Source organism: Chamaea fasciata, unplaced genomic scaffold, assembly GCF_029207755.1.
Source record: "Chamaea fasciata isolate MVZ Bird 193981 ecotype frontalis unplaced genomic scaffold, bChaFas1.0.hap1 SCAF_20, whole genome shotgun sequence".
Classification (NCBI taxonomy): domain Eukaryota; kingdom Metazoa; phylum Chordata; class Aves; order Passeriformes; family Sylviidae; genus Chamaea; species Chamaea fasciata.
Genome location: NW_027094105.1, coordinates 3,649,313 through 3,667,509, shown reverse-complemented (window position 1 = coordinate 3,667,509; position 18,197 = coordinate 3,649,313). Strand labels below are relative to the sequence as shown.

General features: G+C 50.6%; 1 protein-coding gene across 2 annotated transcripts in view; it reads left to right on the top strand.

Annotated features, from left to right (window-relative positions):
- ASTN2 (astrotactin 2) overlaps positions 1–18,197 on the top strand; it is a 318,226-nt gene that overhangs the window by 131,815 nt on the left and 168,214 nt on the right. For both annotated transcript variants that reach the window (XM_066201587.1, XM_066201588.1), the window contains exons 8-10: positions 7,798–7,882; positions 8,026–8,100; positions 8,533–8,670. In XM_066201587.1, the coding sequence (XP_066057684.1) occupies positions 7,798–7,882; positions 8,026–8,100; positions 8,533–8,670 (298 nt within the window). The remainder of the gene's footprint in view (positions 1–7,797; positions 7,883–8,025; positions 8,101–8,532; positions 8,671–18,197) is intronic.

Here is an 18,197-nt window from a genome sequence, read left to right as displayed (position 1 = left end):
TGGTGGGGGTGACCCTGTTCTCATCCCTCCCTGCTCAGCTGAGATGCAAATACTGAACTTGGTCTTACAAACTCATTTTCCTGGTCAAGACAATTTTCTCTTCTTAGCATTCCTGTTCCTCAAGGCTTGTCTGCACGGAGGCACTGGCAGGCATGGCTGCAGCAGAACAGTGACACTGGATGAATTCCCTGTGTAGACAGCCCTGGGCATTACCTAAAGTTCCAGGGAGGGCTGGGAGGTGCCAACAGCCACACTGACAGATGGAAATGGTGCAGGAGGAGGCTCTTCTCATCCAGATGTCGCAGAGCAGAAGGATTTTTGTTTCAGGCACTGGCAAAACACAGCCACCTCAGTGGGGAGGGGAGATGCATTCAGCTGTTTCCTGGTTCAGAGGAGGAGAGAAACAACTCTGCCAGCAGCAGAAACCACAGGGAGAGTGTATGGAGCCAGACCACAAGTCCCCTGTTGGGAGGGCCCTGTGGCTCCCCTTGCCAGCCCCATCCCTGGCAGCAAGCAGGGCTGGCTGGATCCTGCCTTGGTCTCGGTTGTGAGGAGCTGCTGCTCTGGGAGCCGGCCCAGCTGCCACTCCTGCTGTGTCCCCAGCTCCCAGCAGCTCCTGCTGGATGCCCCACGCTTGAGCAGGATGTGTCAGATCCTGTTTGCTGGGAAGGGAGCAATGCTCATCGTCCTGGGAGTTGCTGTGCCCCAGCCCTGTGCTGCAGCTGAACCTCGGCAGCTGCTCTGGGGCTCCCAGCCCTGGTGCCCGTGGTCCCTGCCTGCCCATGCTGAGGGCAGAGCAGCATCTCAGCCCTCAGGGCCCTCTCCTGAAATCTGTCCATGGGCTTCTTCCCCCTCTCTCCAGCCTGGGAGTGTGCACATGAATAAACCAGCATTTTTCTCCTGTTTCTGCCAGTTGGATCCGCATGGATCGAGCAGGGCTGGCTGATGGGGCTGCTGACCTTCACAGCCTAAATCTGAGACTCCCTTAAGAGGTCCAGACTTCACAATAACTGAAATTAGGCCCTTGGAAGTACCTGCTTGACCCTGTACCCCAGGACATAACCCTATGCACCCTATCTGTCCAGCACCATTGACCAGCCTGTAACTGGTGAGAAGTTTCCCCACCAGGCTGAGGCAGACTGTAACCCCAGGATACACTGCGTGTACTTTTAGATTTATTTTTATTAATGCCATTCTATTTTTAAGGGTGATTTATTTTTATCACCACGAGAGAGGAAGGCCTGTGGTTTTACTGCAGCACATAAATCCTGTCTGGATTTCAACCTTTTCGGGTCAGGGATTTTATCCTCTCTGTGAGCATCCCAAGTGAGGGGGGCCAGGGATTCCCCTGTCCTCTGACTTCTCGGGCTGGACAGAGCATCCATGAGAATGATGGACTGAAGTTTGTCCTCTCTGGAGGCTGAAAGCCTTCAAAATTGCCCCTGTGAAGAGCAGCAGAGCCAGCATTGAGGCCCTCCAGCACATTTATGGCTAATCTGACCTCAGCCTTACCTTTGGAGCCACTCCATGGTGGTGTGCATCCAGCCTTGTCCCAAGCTTCCTTGCTCCAAGGTGTAGGCAGACCTCTGTTGGCAGGACCCGTCCTTGGTGGCGGTGCCATGGGCTCCAGGCACACCTTGGGACAGAGTCACATGTCACATGTGCTCTCTCTGGTGACACTCAAGCTCTTACCTCTCCCTGCACACTCTTTGGGTTGGAGTTTTGGATGGGATTTGTCTGTACAGTGCATTGACTTGTGACTCCGGACACCCAGTACTCCTTCAGTGTGAAGAATAATTCCCAGTGAAAACAGGCTCTGAAACACGAGGAAATGTCAAAATCCACTTTGTTGCCTGACCTTAATTTGCCTTCCCTTGCGTCTCTGTCGTGTGACTCACTCTTTAATTAAATGATTGCTGCCCCCCTGACAAATTTGAAACCTGTGTTGCAAAGCCCCAGCTCATCAGAGCGTTTCAGAGGGAGCACTGACATCTGCACATGAGCAAGGTGTCATCTCCCTCACCCCTCCTGCCTTGGAAACGGGCAGGCTGGTTGGTCTGACTGCAAATCCGGAGACAAATGGACACTGCTGAGGGGCCCCTCCCTGCAGGTGTGACACAGTGACCGTGCCCAGCTGCCACGTCAGGTGGGACAGGCTCCTCTCCAGGGCAGGACGTGCTCCTTGGCTGGACATGTTCAGCCAAAATCCCCCATGCTCCTGGCAGGTGCTGCCTGTGCTGCTTGAGACGAGAACAGGGAAGGTTTGTTGTCTTGTGGGACTGGCTGTCAGCTCTCCTCACTCTCCATATTTTGAAGAGATGTGGGAGCGCTGCTGGTGCCATCTCTCGTGCCACGCTCTGGGATACCCCTGGGTAAAATCCAGGAGTGCTTGCTGCCTCGCTGGCCTCCCTTCTCAGCCTCGAGGAGAGCATGCCTTTCCAGCAGCATATGCAAATCCTGATTTGTGAGCACAATTACCTGCTTTGTATGCACAAAACCGATTCACTTGCACATTCTGTGGGCATTGCTGAAGAGACCTGCTGGAGAATCAATCCCTCAGGGCCAAATGCTGGAAGAAACAGCCTCTGATTTTGTGCTGTCAGGCTTGCTGGAGCAGTGGCATAAATGAGATGGATAGCTACCTTGATTAGCAGGTGCAAATGTGTTGAATTTTTTTTTTCCCCATCTATAAATCAGGCGTTTCTTCATCAAAATTCTCTCATTGCATGCACAATTGGTAGCCCCCCCCACCAAAGCAGTAACCACGAGCTTGAAAGAACCAGATGAAATGTAGTAGCAAAGGTTCTTTTTTGGAAATTGGCAGGAGGAGATTAAAAAAAAAAAAAAAAAAATAAAAAAAAAAAAAAAAAAAAAAAAAAAAAAGGTTTCCATCATCGTCCAAATGGGCCAGTTTGTCACCAGAGCCACAGATGGTACTGCTGTCTGGGTAGGACAGGGGTGTGTTGTGGGCAGGAGGCAGATGAAAGTCATTTTACACAGAGCTATTTTTTTAAAGGCAACCTGTTAAGGGGATTTGGAGGTTGCTGAGCTGAGCATGTAAATCAGGAGATGACCAACCTTGGCGAGGGTGTATTTGTGTTTATGAAAACAGCCATTCCATCCTGTAGTTCAGTTTAATACCACGCAGGTCCCATGCACATCAAGCAATATTTGTTTGTTCTTGTGCACTTCTGCTATTTTCACCGTCGGAGGATCCCGGTGCCTTTATTGACTTAGACTTTTATAGGATGAGGTTCTGTCTCTCTAAGGTATGGAGTTTAATAACTTGGTCAAAACCCATGTAATATCCCATTCCTTTTCCTGTGGAGGCACAGCTTGCCTCGTGCACCAAGCAGGGCAGGAGGCAGTTAACTCCCAAGCTAATTTAGCTCCAGGCTGAAGTGTTATACATAAACAGCAATCAAAACTCATGCCTGTGAGGGGCCGAGTTAAGGTTATCTGTGCTGTCTTTGCACTCTCATTTTCTGCCAGTAGAGTGTTTAATCCTGCAGCTGCTAATGTTCTTGTAATGGCATTTTCTGTGCTTGTCTAAAGAGCGCGGGGAGGAGGGAAGAGGGATGGGTTTTGCTGTATGGAGCTGCTCCTGAACCCATCCCCCTGAATAGCCCATCCAGCTGGTGCTGCAGGGGCTTCTCACCCCTCCATGGCCAGCTCTGGGGTAGTGCCCAGCCCAGAAGGTGACAGCCATGGTGACAGGCCACCCTCAGGACCTGTCATCAGCTCATGTGTTCCTTGGAGGTGCGGTGTAGGAGCTGAGCAGATGATAATGAGAATTAAATCTGTGCAGAGTTTTAACTCAGGCACAATCCTTGGTGGTGAAGCTTGCACTTAAGCGCTGGGATGGATGAGGGTGAGGAGGGTGACTTGCAGCAGGAGTAGAGGAGGGGTAAATGTCAAATTCACTCCAAGTTTTCCCTCCATGCTCTGTGCCAGGTCAGCAGAGCAGGAGCCGCTTTCTTTGTCTTGTTCTTTGAGTGCTAAACTGCTTCTAGAAAAGTTGCATTTCTCATCGGGATGAAGCAGAGGCTCGGGTTTGGAAAGTGACATCCCTGAAGAGCAGGATCAGCAGGTGCCAGGGGTAGAAGAGGAGCTTTTCAGAGAGCTTTACTGGGAGGCTGGGGACGTGGTGCTGCAGTTTTGAGGCTCAGTGGGACTGAGGATGCTTTGCTGGAGCTGACGTGTTCCCTGTCCTGAGAGGAGTGGACACAAAAACTGTGGCTGAGCTCTGCATCCCTTTGGGTGGGAGAGGCAGCCCTGAGACAGGTGTGAGAGTGTTTGTGCAATGCTCACACAGCTGGAAAGGTGTGTTCTTATAGCCCCACAGCCTTTGGGAGCAGGCTGCCACCCCAGCTGGGGTCTGGACTTGTCCCCAGGATGTGCCTGTGCAGCTGGGGCACAGCCCTGGCACAGCAGGGCCTTCCTACAGGACAGGGCGGAGTGCCAGTGTTGGAGGTGCTGCCATGGAGGAGGGAATCACGGACACCACCAGTGCCAGGAGAAGGCTGACAAGCAACAGCTTTGCTCCACCACTGCCAAAGCTCCTCCAGCTCCTTAAATAAAAGTGCCAGTGACAGCACAGAGCAGCTTCCCTGGGAGCACAGGGAAGCCTCCACTTCCTGCTGAGCACGGGGCGGGTGGATTAGGGGGATTCCTGCAGCATTATCAGCAGATCGGCTCTCTCCATAATGAGGCTAACAGGCTTATCCTGGCATGCTGATGGTTCATCCTGCAGCCCTGCTCTGCTGCTCCCAGGCACTGTGGGGTTGGGCTGAGAGGCTGTAGGTGCAGTGTGAGACCCCATTTCCCATTCCAGCAGAAGCAGCAGCACAGCGTGGAGAGTGTAATGAAGGAATTGTTCAGCAACTTCCAGCTTTTCTATAAAAAAAGAGAGCTAAAGCCTCCACCTGTTTAATAACACACTGGAAATACAATTTTCACCTCCAGAGCTGAGCACTGGGACCTGCCCTCATTTATACCGAGTGAGCAGTGATCCTTCCTTTGGCTGTAACAGCTGAAAAATTGCCACGGATTCTCCAACCTGGTTTGTGCCTTCTGAATCTGAAGGCAGAGGAAGGACCCTGCATGCCTGTGCCACGGGCAGGGTGTGGGGTGGTGGCAGTGGGAGCAGGATTCTTGTCCTGGGGGTTGGTAGATCCTGATTCATTTGTGCTCCTGCGACAGCTGAACGCTGCACAGAGGCGTGTGCAGGACCTGTGGAAATTGCATCCAGCTCCAGGTGCAGTTATTTGTCAAACTTGGTTACTTTGGTTGACTTTGGCTTCAAGCTCAGCTTGAATCCTAACTTGGCTGCGACAGGCTTGAGTGGATAACTGTGTCCATTTCGGATGCAGTTGCTTTGAACAAAGACACTTTAATTTGGCCTTTTGATGGTTTGATTTATTTTAGCAGCATGTTGAAAAACTCACCCTAAAGAGGGCTTAGAGGTATGGGAACCCTGTTCCCCCTCCTCCAGGCATTTTATCAGGTGTTTCTCATTCCATGAGGGTTAGCCAGGTTCAGCATCCTCCCTGGCTCAGCATTGTCTGTGGGGAGGATGGGGACAGACTGAAAATAGCAGAGTAGTTTGGGGGGCCAAAGAAGGAAGGTGGATGCTGTTGGGGAGAGGGAAAAAGCTCCTGAATACCAGTAAGAGCACAGCAGGTTCTGCTGAAATTTTTTGGAAGCCCCACAAATTTCAGATAGAGGAATAGATCCTAAACCATCTGACCCGAGGCAATGGAGTCCTCACTCCCCCAGCAGACTGCAGCACTCAGCTGATCTCATGCTGGGAGCCTTCCTATCCGGTTTCCAAAACTCTGCCAAAGGGGTGTAGCTCACCCTGGGAAACCTGTGGAAAGCTGATCCCCACTCTCTCCTGCCCTGGATCTCTCCCCAGCTGGTGCCACCACTTGCCCTCTCACTTACTGAAATAAACCTCCCAATAAACCTCCCAATAAAGTCTCGAGCACTGGCTGTAGCTGCTGAAAGTCCAGGATTGGAGTCGATAAAATCAATATTTCTCCTGGTTGATAGAGTTCCTCGTTCTGATGCCAAACTGATGGAGCAGTAAACAAGCCAGCAGACAAAATAAACCCTCCTGCACCCTGGGAAGGGGGTTCACCACCCAGCACCCCCAGCCATCGATATGGGGAGAGGCATTTGGGCCATGGCATGCTGACCCCTGTAGGTGTTTTTTCTTTACTTGCTCTAATTTCTGTGGCAGGAGCCGAGCCTGAGCCAATGCCCCAAGACTCCCGGCTCTGCTTCGCAAGCACTTTGAGATGTCTCTCATTTGCAGAGCATATATTTGTTATGTAATAAGCGCCAGGAATTAATGATCCACAGCGCGGCTGGGGAAACTTGCGTACTAAGCACCCAAGGAAAAAAATAACTTTTCTTTTTTTAAAATCACTGATGGAGCCATTAGGACCTGTGTTTTCTTGCACTGAGACCGCCCCAGCCCCCAGGCACGGAAGAGCCTGAGCAGGGCCAAGCGCTGCCATCTCTCTCCCAACTCTTTCCCTTTGGAGCAGCAATGTTCCTGCCGCCCCTGTTATGAATCATGAGGTTAGCAGCTTTTGACAGATCATAAATCAGTGCTTCCAAGTCGCTAGGACAAATCCCAGGACATTTAATCTTTAATATTAGACGCATTTGAGGCAGTGAATATTTCATGAAGGTGCTGTTGCATTTTAGCACATCATTAGCCGTCTCTTTTTTCCCCCCACTCTTTCCTTTTTTTGCTGCCTTTCCCTTCCCAGGCGTCTCTTCCTCAAAAATCTCAGCGGCTGAATCCCCATCTGGCTCCCTCCTGACAATAAAGCTCTTTACTGTAATCCTTGTGAGGCATTTTAAGAACTTGCCTAGGATCCCGAGGAGCAGGCAGGTAGCTGCCAGTCTGCATTGCCACTGTGAGGGGGGTCCCCATCTCCCCAGCATCCTCCCCAGGTCCCCACCTCAGCAGTGTTTACAGCTCAGCTTTGTTGCACCGTCAGGCACAGTGGAGAGAGGAGGGGAGTGTGGGGGGGGGGAACACTGGCAGCAGCTTGTAGCAGAAATTCCACGTGCAAATCCAATTAATCTTTTGATTTTGCTGTTTCTTGCCCCGGGTTATGTATTTCTACCAAACACTGAATCAATCTGGGCCAAGTGTGGTCGGGTTTCTGGTGTGGGAAAAGTCTTCTGCTGCTGTCAAAAGAGAGGAGCAGGGTGAGGCAGCACCCAGAGAGCAGAGGGGAGCAGGGCTGAGAGCCCCTTCACTGTGGGATGGGGACACAGCACAGGAACTGTCTGTGGAGGGTGGAGGTTGGAGGTTGGGGGGTTCTGCATCTTTCAGTGGGAGTTTGGGCTGCAGGAGACTCTGCTCTCTTGTCCTGGTGGCAGATGGCAGAGCAGAGGTGGGAAGGGGATGTGGGATGGGTTTGTGGTGTCCACCTTGGGGATTGCACAGGGTGGACGCTGCTCTGCTCAAGGGAGGTCAAGATCCCTGCTGAGGAGTGAACCCCTGGCTGCAGGACTGCCCAGGAACACTGTGGTTAAGGACACACCTTCTGCATCATGAAACCCCAGCTACTGTGGGTGCTGGATCATGTAATCCCCTCCCTGAGAATAATACAGGTTTCTTACAGCTTTGCACATCTTCTGGGGATTTCTGGAGCCCAAAGTGCTCTGAAGGCACAGGAGGGACCAGAGTGGCTGTGACAAAGCAGAGATGGGCAGCAGGGGAGGAGGGCCTGACTCTGCAGAGACATCTCACCCTTCCCTGCTGTGTTGCAGGAGAGTGCAGCTGCCATGAAGGATACGCCCCGGACCCCGTGCACCGGCACCTGTGTGTGCGCAGCGACTGGGGACACAGCGAAGGGTGAGTGGGGACACCGGGCTGGGCTGGGTCTGCCCCGGCTCCCCTGGTGGTGAGGAGCCCAGTTCTCCTCCCCTTGGGTGGTCACTGTGCCACTTGGCCAGCCCAGTGATGTGCTCAGCTGCGTTTGCCTTCTCTCCTCGCAGGCCCTGGCCCTACACGACGCTGGAGCGGGGATATGACTTGGTCACGGGAGAGCAGGCGCCGGAGAAGATACTCAGGTGAGTCAGAGGAAGGTTCAGCTGGGGCATTTGGGAAGGGAGAACCATGAGGACATCCCTGTGGATGCAACCTCCTGGTCAATCCCAGCTCATTCTTGTGCTAGTGAGGGGACAAGTGTCATTTGTCTATGACAGACCTGAAAGATTTGTCCATATTTGGCGGGCAGACAAGGGTTCCCCTCTTCTCCCTTCAGCAAACATGAGGATGGCATGCACAGAAACTCCTCCTGAGATAAAAAGAAGAGTTTTCCCCTCCCCGTGTTCTCCTGTCACATCTCAAGTCATTCCTCTCCCATTTGGCTTTCAGGACAGGACCAAATCACTGCCTCATCTCCTGGTGCCACCACTGCTTCAGCTTCCAAGCGGGCTGTGGAGGGCCACCATTCCCTGTGGACACTCTGTTCCTGTGTGACATGTTCGTCCTTTTTCCAGGTCCACCTACAGTTTGGGTCAAGGGCTGTGGCTGCCAGTCAGTAAGAGCTTCGTGGTGCCCCCTGTGGAGCTTTCCATCAATCCCCTTGCCAGCTGCAAGACAGATGTTCTGGTGACAGAAGATCCAGCAGATGTCAGGTAGGACGCAGATTTCTCGTTTTCTTCATGCTTGAGTGCCTGCACTGCTCTTTAAATTGTTATTGAGGATGCAGTAATTTCTGTGATGGTAGGTTTGATTCATTTCCTTTCAATAAGAAATCTGATGTGATTGCTCTCCAGGCTCTTTGGGCTGATGGGTCTAGGCCAGGCCTGAGTGTGTAACTCTGAAATCTGCCAGTACAGGCAGGTGAATTGGTAGGAGCCTGTGGCAAGGCAGTTTGAGAGTGGCTTAAATGAAGTGTTAGATTGCACTGCTGAAATGGATGCATTTATTGGGATGGAGGGGCTGTCATGTTTCTGAAACTCATTCCTGTATTTTTATAATTCCATTTCTGAGACATCCACCTGGCCACTGGTACCTACTGGGATGCTCTAGGGTGAAAGTCCATGTTGCTCCTCCATTAAATACACAATTAGAGTTTGGTTTGGTTTTTTTTTTTTTTTTTTTTTTTTTTTCTTTCTCTCTTTTTGGAGTTCAGTGAATGCCTGGACATTTCACTGATCACCTTGGTGGTGGTTACCCTCTATGGTCTGGTTTACAAGGGTTTAACTGTAAATTATAAGGGTTTAATTCTGAGGGTATTTAGTGTGTATTCTCCTCTCTCCCATTAAATTAAGATTATGCATGTGACTGTTGGGTGCCAGGGAGACTCCGTGTTTCCTCCCTCCCTCCTTCCCTCCCTTCCTTCTTGCTGCTTTCTCCTGTTGACTCCAGACACAATTTCCTGACTTTCAAATCCTTGGCTGTGTTGTGAATCATCTCCCTGGGCACCAGCAGGATCCTTGTGTCCCCCAGCCCCCTCTGTCTTGTCTTTTCCCAAAGTGATGAGGAATGGATTTCCATTCTTCTGTCCCATCATCTTGGCAGGGCTGTAGTTGAAGCAAGTGCCTACAAAAGCTATGGCAGAGCCAGGACTGGCATCTAAGATGTTCTCACTTCAAAGTGTGTGTGTTTTTGTTGCTAATTAGTGCTTGTTCCCTTTCTTGTAAAAAGAGACTGGTGGTACATATCTATCACAGTTTGGCTCTTTTAGGAGCTTTGTTTTTCTTGTCTTGCAACAACTTCTGCTTTTCATTTGAGAAAGGGAAGAGTTGCCTTGGTTTATGCTAACATTTTCCAAGCCAAAGTGCCAAGAGAACATTATTTCTTTCTTTCCTTCTCACGTCTTCATTAAAAGTGCCTCAGTGAAGGTAGAGGCTCAGAAGCTTGTTTTCTGCTCCAGTGCAGTAAGTGTCTCTGGGCACTGCTCCTTGTGGAAAAGTCTCTGTCGGGATGGATGAGTGCCAGGCAGGAGGAGGGGAGGTTTTGGCACAAGGCTGTTGCCTGCTCCCCTCATAAATGGAACCCGAAGTGAGAATTCCAGGTATAAATATTGGAGTGGCTCAGGTGGAATGAGGGAGGTGCGAGTTCACGGCGCTTGTATCTTACACACAGGAGTCGCTGAATTATTAAAACTTTAATAAACGCAATAATAAATATTTGATGTTGAATTATGGAAGGCTTCACAGATACAGTAAGAAGTGAAAAGCAATCTATTATTTCTGCATTAGATCTGAAACACTTCTCAAATGAGGAGCTGCAAGCTCGGGATCCTCAGCCCCCCGAGGTGGGTGAAACCCTGTTCTGAGGATCTTGGGTGCTTTCATGCAATGAGAAAGGAACTTTCAGAGCTGCTTATCTTTCAGCCTCTTTGTTTTAATATCTGGACTGACACAAGCAGCTTCTCAGGGGAGCAGTTTTGGTGGTTCAGATGTTCAGGTGGTGATCCAGCACGTCAGACCAACATCACAGGTTGTGAGCACGTGCTGTGCACAGTGTAGGTGTTCAATCACAGCCATCCCTCCCTCTGCCTGGAGAGCTCCTGCTCCTGGCTCTGGGACTGTGGCAGCACTGCTGTCCCCCCATGCTGGGAGCTCTTTCAGGTGAATCACAGGATCATTTGGCTTGGAAAAGACCTCAAGAATTGAATCCAACCCGTGGCCAATCCCCACCTTGTCACCCAGACCAGCACACTGAGTGCCAAGTTCAGCTACTTTTTGAATATTTCCAGGGGTGGGAATTCCACCACCTCCATGCGCAGCCCCTTCCAATGCTTGACAGCCCTTTTCCAGTGAAGAAATTCTACCTGAACCTGCAGTGCTTGGGCTTTAATAGAGTCCACAGGACAGACCGTGGGCTGTGTTCCACCGGTTGCAGCACAGCCGTGCTGCCCTGTTTGCTGTCCTGTGACACTGTGATGGTGGCTCAGAGCTGTGTTCCTTCTGTGTCTGTAATAACGAGCGTGCTGCATTCCTGCAGACCTTTCATTAGTCTGGCACCTTTGGCTCTGGGGTCGCTTGTCTTGAAGAGTTTAATGGAGGGAAATGGCAGAAAGCCTGCTTCGGAGGAAACAAGTGATAAAGTCTTTACAACTCAGAGGGTTAAAGGTTCAAATGTGGTCTTGTGTTTTTATGAAGATGCTTGAGATGCAGAGGGACAGGTGGGGCTTGGCCTTTCAGCAGCTCTCTGGGGAAACGCTGACTCCAGTGCTGTTCTCTGTGTGCTTTCACTGCTGGGCAGTGCAACAAGCTGTACTTTGGTAGATGGGGATGAAGGGTCCAAACCTTCCCCTGCTGCAGCCAAGTCATTAGAGAAACTTCCAGCAAAAGGATCCAACAGGCTTCGTGCAAACATCCCCCTCGGGATGCTCCAGGGGCTTCAGGGGACAGGACACAGGAGTGTGCAAAGCTTGATGCTGGAGGTTTTAGGGCTGTGCATCATAAATTAGGAATGAGAGTGCTTAGAGTTAATGAAACTTGCATATATAATTTATCAGTGACCATATTGAGCATCCCTTCCTCGACCCCGGAGTCTGATCCTCCTGGACAATGATGGCATCAGTCACAGCCTGGCACTGTGACAGCCACGCTCACAAAGGTGATGTCTTTGTTCAGATGGGGTCCCAGGCTGGGCAGGCTGCACTTGCAGCACATCCCCTGCCAGGACAAGAAATACACCCCAGTCCCACCCTGTCTTGCTTGTTTTCAAGACCCCTCTTTGTTCCCACTCCCATCTCTCTCTCTCTTACCTGTATTTCTCCCATAACCTGGTGTTAAACACAGTAGTCTGTAAAATCTTGTTAAACAAATTGCTGTTAAGGTGTTCAGTCCTTCTGCTGGCCTTCCCTGGACACCTTGCCATCTCCATTTGAGCCTTTGGAAGGTACAGCTTGTCCTGTGGGTCAGGAATTGCTCTAATTGTGGCAATTTATGAGGACTCACAGTCCCCAGGTCCTACTGCCCCAGCACCGAGCATCCCTGCAGGGATAATAAAAGTATCCCTGTAGGGGATAATAAAAGCATCCCTGCAGGGGATAATAAAAGCATCTCTGCAGGGGATAATGAAATCATCCCTTGGGGCACACAGAGCTGTGGGGGGCCAAGAGGAGAGCTAACCCTGGAGGCAGGGCACAGCACTGGCAGACACCCAGTGGTCACGGTTCACTGTGCCACCCGCTCTGCAGAAAAGTTGATAATTTCTGTTGAGCAGCTATAAATCAGAGGCACGAGCCTCAGCTGCTGCCTGACATGACATATAGCTCTATCGTTATGGCAACCATAGAAACAAATAAAAGCCTTGCCTTCGCTTGACAAGCCTTTGAGATGTCCTGATGGAGAGACAAGTGTTCAGCAGCAGAATGAATTCTCTTGAACTCACTGTCGATTCATCTTCGTTTTGCTCCCAAGTGAGCCCCTTTGCTCTCTGAATTCTTTGCCAAAGTACAATCAACTGGATTTCTTATTTCTACTTTTTCTTTATTTGTTTGTTGTTTTTATTTTCAATTCTGTCAGAGGTAGAACACTCTGCTCCCCCTCTCTGTGCCCTCATGAGTCCTGTCTTCTGTCAAGGATGGTAGCAAGGCTTTTTCTCCCTGCCCATGGCATTCACCATCTCAGCTGTGCTGAGCTCTTGCAGCCTCACTGCTGCTCCAGCCTTACAGGGGTTTTGAATGATATTCTGAAGGGGTTTTGCAGTGATTTGGGCACTTGTGATTTTGCAAGTCAGTGGTGATCACTGTGGTGTGAGGCTCCCTGCAAGTGGAGGAGGATGGAAAATGAATGGATGAGAAAGGCAAACGGAATCTGAGCCAGGAGAGTGAGGAAATAGTTTTGCTGTCCCTGCTGTTGCAGAGGCAGAACTCATCTGTCTGTGCCTTAACCTCCTTCCTGATCTGCAGGAGCACAGATGAATGGCTGCAGCTGCAGGTGAACATCCCTCAAGGTCAGGAGTTCCATGGGGATGGGGTATAGCATACAGGCAGAGGGCACCCTGCCAGCTCTTCTTGCCATTGTGCAGAGGATGCCATGAGAACTTGATCTTTTTTTCCCTTCTTGTCTCTCTGCTGCCCTCCTGGAGCAGAACAAGCTGTGGTTTCTGGGTGCTCAGTGCCACAGGGACCCTCAGCCAGGACCCTGGGGGAGAGGGGAAGCTCCTTTTTCAGGCTGTTGCTGAGCAGGGGCCCGTGGCTCTCCTGCTCCATTGGGGCCAATAAAAAGGTGAGAGTGGCTGCAGTCGATGGCCATGATGAATGGACAGCTTTGCATGATGGAGCAAATAGATCATTGCATCAGCAGGCACAACTCACTCATTTCTGCAGAGAGGGCAATTCATTACTGTGCACATCACAGAGACACCACAGATAACGTCCCTGTGCTCTGGCCTGGGCTTCTTACCACCCCAAGAGCTTACCACCACTTTGTCTCTCAGAAAGTGGTGGAGAAGCATCTTTTGGTGTTTGACGTCAGGATAGAGGCAGCCTTTGGCCTCATCCTCTGGAGCGCAGGGGCAGATGCTTTACAGAGAGGCAGCCAGCAGTCCTTGCCCTGCAGCTGTCAACTGAGCTTGGTCCTGGCTGCTTACCAGGATTTTTCCTTCTCCCTGCCTCCTGCTGTGATTTATGAGAGCAGGTTAGAAGAGTCAGGTGTGTCTCACTTCGCCGTGGGGTGACTAAATGGAGATGTAACCTTGCGGCAGCCACCGAAGGGTGTGAGCAGCAGAATAAGAGAATTAGAGGAGCAGTGTGATGGGCAAAGAGGGGGAACTTCCCCGCAAAACAACTCGAGCTGAAATCACCCAGGAAGGATCTAGACTAGAACAGAATTGAAATGTGGATCACCCAGCATCGCTGGGACAGTGCAGGGACTTTACTGCCCTCAACCTGTCTCTTCTTGGTCCATCAGCAGCCATGGCATCCTTCATGCCCAGAATCCAGGGAACATTTCAGCCTTCCCTCATCCCAGGCTTTTAGTAACTCCTGCTGCAATAATGCTGAGCTTTGCTTTCTGTGCTCTGCTGTGTGAACTCTCTACATTTTGGAGGTCTTGATGCTGCGCCGTAAAACTGCACAGAAAATGATCAAACCTCTTAGGGACAGGGGATGTAAATTTGGGGCTGGCTCGTAGGCAAATCCATCACAGGGAGCACCAGCACCAGCTACAAATTTGGCAGCTGAGTGATTGCATTTCCTCTTGTCCATGGTGCTGCAGAGCCCAGGAGGGAGAAAAAAAAACCAACAAACTCAGCGAGTGAACAGATTTTGTTTATATGTTTATTGAGACAATTAAAAATACCCCACACTTGCCAAATCTACAAACGCTGTCTCACACCCAGAATGATTCCCTTTGATATCTCTGGGATCTCCTGTCACCGAGTAGGGTTTGGCACTGTAGCTTCTCCACGTTCTCCATATGGATCTGCTGTTGTAGCTGTGTGTCCATCCACTGCAGTGCTGAAATGGAGGCATTTACTGGGATGGAGGGGCTGTCATGGTTTTGAAACTCATACCTGTATCACGTCCACCTGGCCACTGATATCTGCTGGGATGCTCATCCAATGATTATATAATTAGAGTTGGGGTTTTTTGTGGGGTGCTTTGTGTGTGTTTTTTTCTTGTTGTTGTTGTTATTTTTGTGGGGTTTTTTATTGGTTTTGTTTTGTTTGTTGTTGGTGGGGGTTTTTTTGTTTGTTTTTTTTTTGTTTTGTTGGTGGTGTGTTTGGGGTTTTTTGGGGGGTTTTTGGGGCCTTCCCCCCCCCCCCCCCCCCCTTTTTGTAGTTCATTCCCATCCATGTGGGATCTGTTTGGAGCAGGATCCTGCCAGGGCTGAGACAAGCAGTGGTGCTGAGGGTTTGGAGGGGGAGGCCGGGCTCTAACACGCTCTGAATGCTTAGCAGAAAGGGTGATGCAAGGTAGCAAAATCAGTCCTTGGGTTCCTGTGTTGAAAGGTGTTTTTCCCTCGCTGTTTGATGTTGCTATTTGTTTTTATGTCGCTGTCTTTGCTTTCTGTTAACCAGTGGCTGGAGTGTGCTTTGTAGCTTCCTGTTCAAAGCACAACCCCTCGGCCTCTCTCTGCTATTTTTCCTGAATTACAGTTTTTTACCCCTATTTGAGTTTTATTACCTTTGCTTTTGTGTGCATCTCCTGCCTGAGGAAGGGACCAGAAGGTTTGCAGGGGGAAGGACCAGGCAGCTCATACCCACCCAGACACGGTGTTGGGATGATGCCTGGGTGCAGCAATGACACTGGGAAATGCATTTTCTCCAGTTATTTCTTAACACAACTCAGTGGAAAGAGCTGGCACCATCCAAAAACCAGTTCTGATGAGGTTTCAGTTGCCTAAAACTTGCCTGATGTCGATCGGATCTACTCTTCCTTTCCTGTTTTTATTTCCTGTAACTATTGCTGGATCCCTTCAGCCAAAGGACAAAACTAATAAAATTCAGTGGAGCCAAAATGTTCCTGGGAGTGTGCCAGGAACCTGTGACAGGCTCCACAGCCAGGGAGGAAAAACCACCTCTGTGGAGACGACAGGAATGGAGATGGACACAAACAGGCCAGCTTTGTCCTTCTGCTTTTAGGGCACTGCAAGAAGATACTGTCCCTTGCAGGCTTGGAAAGGGCTCTTGGAAAGGGCACCTCATTGGGAGCTCAGGGAGAGCCCAGACTCCCTTTTTCCTAGTAAAGCCACGCTGCACCACGGAAGAGAGACCTCTAGGCTGATTTTCATGGGGATTTATTAATTGCTGAAGGCAAAAAAGGGGATGCACATGCTGCTGCAGAGGAACGTGGTCCCACTGTGGAGGGATGAGGGATGGCAGCTCAGGCCAAGGGGCAAAGCTCCCGTTTGATTTTCACCCCAGGGCAGCCAGGGCTGGGCACAGCCAGTGACCCAGGACGGCTGTGCTCCACAAAGACAAGTGAAGTTAATTGGTTTCAGCTCCTGCTCCTCAGCAGCAGAGCCAGGGTGATGTTTCCACTCCTCAGTGCAGTGCCCCGCTGCTCTGGCTGCTGCCCTCCAGGGATTTTCTCCACTCCAGCATGTCACCCTACCTCTTGGGGTGATTTATTAGTTAAAAAAAAAAAAAATGCCCTTTGTGCCTTTTAGTGCAGCACTTTCCAGGCAGCTCAGAGTAACTTTGCTCCTGCAGTGCTGCTCCTTCTCATTCCACAGTTTCCAGACGCAGGACAGATGCTCTGCAGACCCTCCCTGGCCCTCTCACCTCCAGGCAAAGGAGCAAAATCAGCTCAAAATGAGTTTAGAAGCACCAAAAAGTTCAGTGTGTGGTTTACAGGCAATGCCAACATTGCACAGAGCAGGAATGGTGTGTCCTGTGTGGCCTTACCCACTGGCTCACAAAACCTGCCCATGCTTTGTCAAGGCTGGATCAGACTGAAAATCCACTGCCCTTTGCTTCCACTCTGCACAGATCTTGTATCATTCCCTTTCTGTCTGTGGATTTGATTTCCTTTTCTGAATTAGATGTTTTGAGTTCTTGTCAGGGCTTTTTCCAGTCTCTCCAAAATGGGTTTCTGACTACAGAGCCAAAAGCAAAATCTCCCTTGGCTTTTTCCTGCTGCACATGTTTCAGTCCTGGCAATCTGGGTGGTGGTGATGCTTTCCCAGGCACTTTGCTGGGAAACTTAACTGTGTTAAGCAAAATATTGTTTTCAGGGACTAAATCAAAGAGCAGTGCAAAGCTGGAGAGGTTTGGAAGGAGGGCTGGGGAGTGAGCAGGGGGAAAATAACATCAAGAAAATTAGGTGAAGCCTTGCAAAAAAATTAATCCCATCTTGGGAATTGCCCTGCTTTCACTGCCTGAAGAATTACTGTGCCATAATCAATTCAGCTCTTGATGTTTCCTGCGGTGTTTTTGATATTATGAGATGGTATTGACTGCAACCAAGTGCCTTTTATCAAAAGTTAGATGGGTGCAGTTGGGGACCCACTGCTGCAGGGCTGGACTCCAGCAGAGGTGATCTGAGTGCAGGCTGGGATGGCAGAGCTGGGAAGGAGGGATGGGGATGGACACAGCCTGTGCATAATCAATCCAGCACCTGTTTCACCTCCAGCAGAGGGAACAGAAGTGGCTCATATGGAGCAGACTGGAGAGGAGGCCTGCAGTGGATGAAGAGCCCCCAGCTGCACTGGGACCCGTTCAGGAGTGTTGGCTCAGCAGCTGGATGAGTTTTGGGGAAGAACCTACTCCTGTCCCCTGCAGACAGGAGGCCTGGGCAGTGCACAGCAGAGTCCATCCCAGATGCCACAGGGCTGGGTAGCTCCAGGCAAACTGATGCTTCACTTTATGTGTCAGAGCTGTCCTCTGTCTGTCCCAGGCTGGGGGAGTGTCCCCTCCTGGCTGGTGGCTGTCCCCCTGTCACTGCCTCGTCACATCCATCCCAGCCCTGCCACAGGGCTCTGTCCCAGCAGCAGCTCGTGGGGAGCCGTGCAGAACCCAGGAGCACACAATTAAACCCCAGCTAATACTTCCCTGCTGCTGCCGAGGGCTTAAAGTGACACAAATGAAGCAGCTGAGCATTAAGGCAGGATGCTGTGTAAATATGCACTGAGCTTTTGCAGGGAGAAGTCTCTTCATTCACTTCAGTCCACATTTCCTCTCTTTTATTTATTTTTTTAATCAGTGTGTATCAAACACCGAGCAGAGCTGGAGGTGTTAGTTCTGGCTGCGGGTGCCCTGGGTTTGGACTGTGGGTTCTCCTGGGGCCAGAGCTGAGGAGTTTTAAAAGAGTTATGATAAAGCTGTCTCTGGATAAATAATGGCTCATCAATTGATGGAATCATAGAAGTACAGAATGGTTTGGGTTAGAAGAAGCCTCAAAGATCATCGTGTCCAACCCTCCTGCCCACAGTGGCTCACACTCCCCATTCCTGCTGGTGGTGGCTCCAGTTTCCATCCTGCATTTCCCAGAGGGAAGGGAGAGCTCTGGGGGCAGGGGTGGCCCTCTGCTTACCTGGGCCAAGGATTCAGCACTGGGTGTGTTGGGAGACTTGGCTGCTTCTTTTCCTTACAGGAACTTCTCAAGGACTTCAGGGAAGAGCAGATCATTCCTACCTGATGTGACCATAGGCAAATCCAAGCCAAGCCCTCCCACTCTCCTGCCTGGGTGCTGGGTCCAAGGGCAAGGAGCTCTCCTGGTTTTGTGTCGATTTGCCTCAGTGTCAGACCAGGG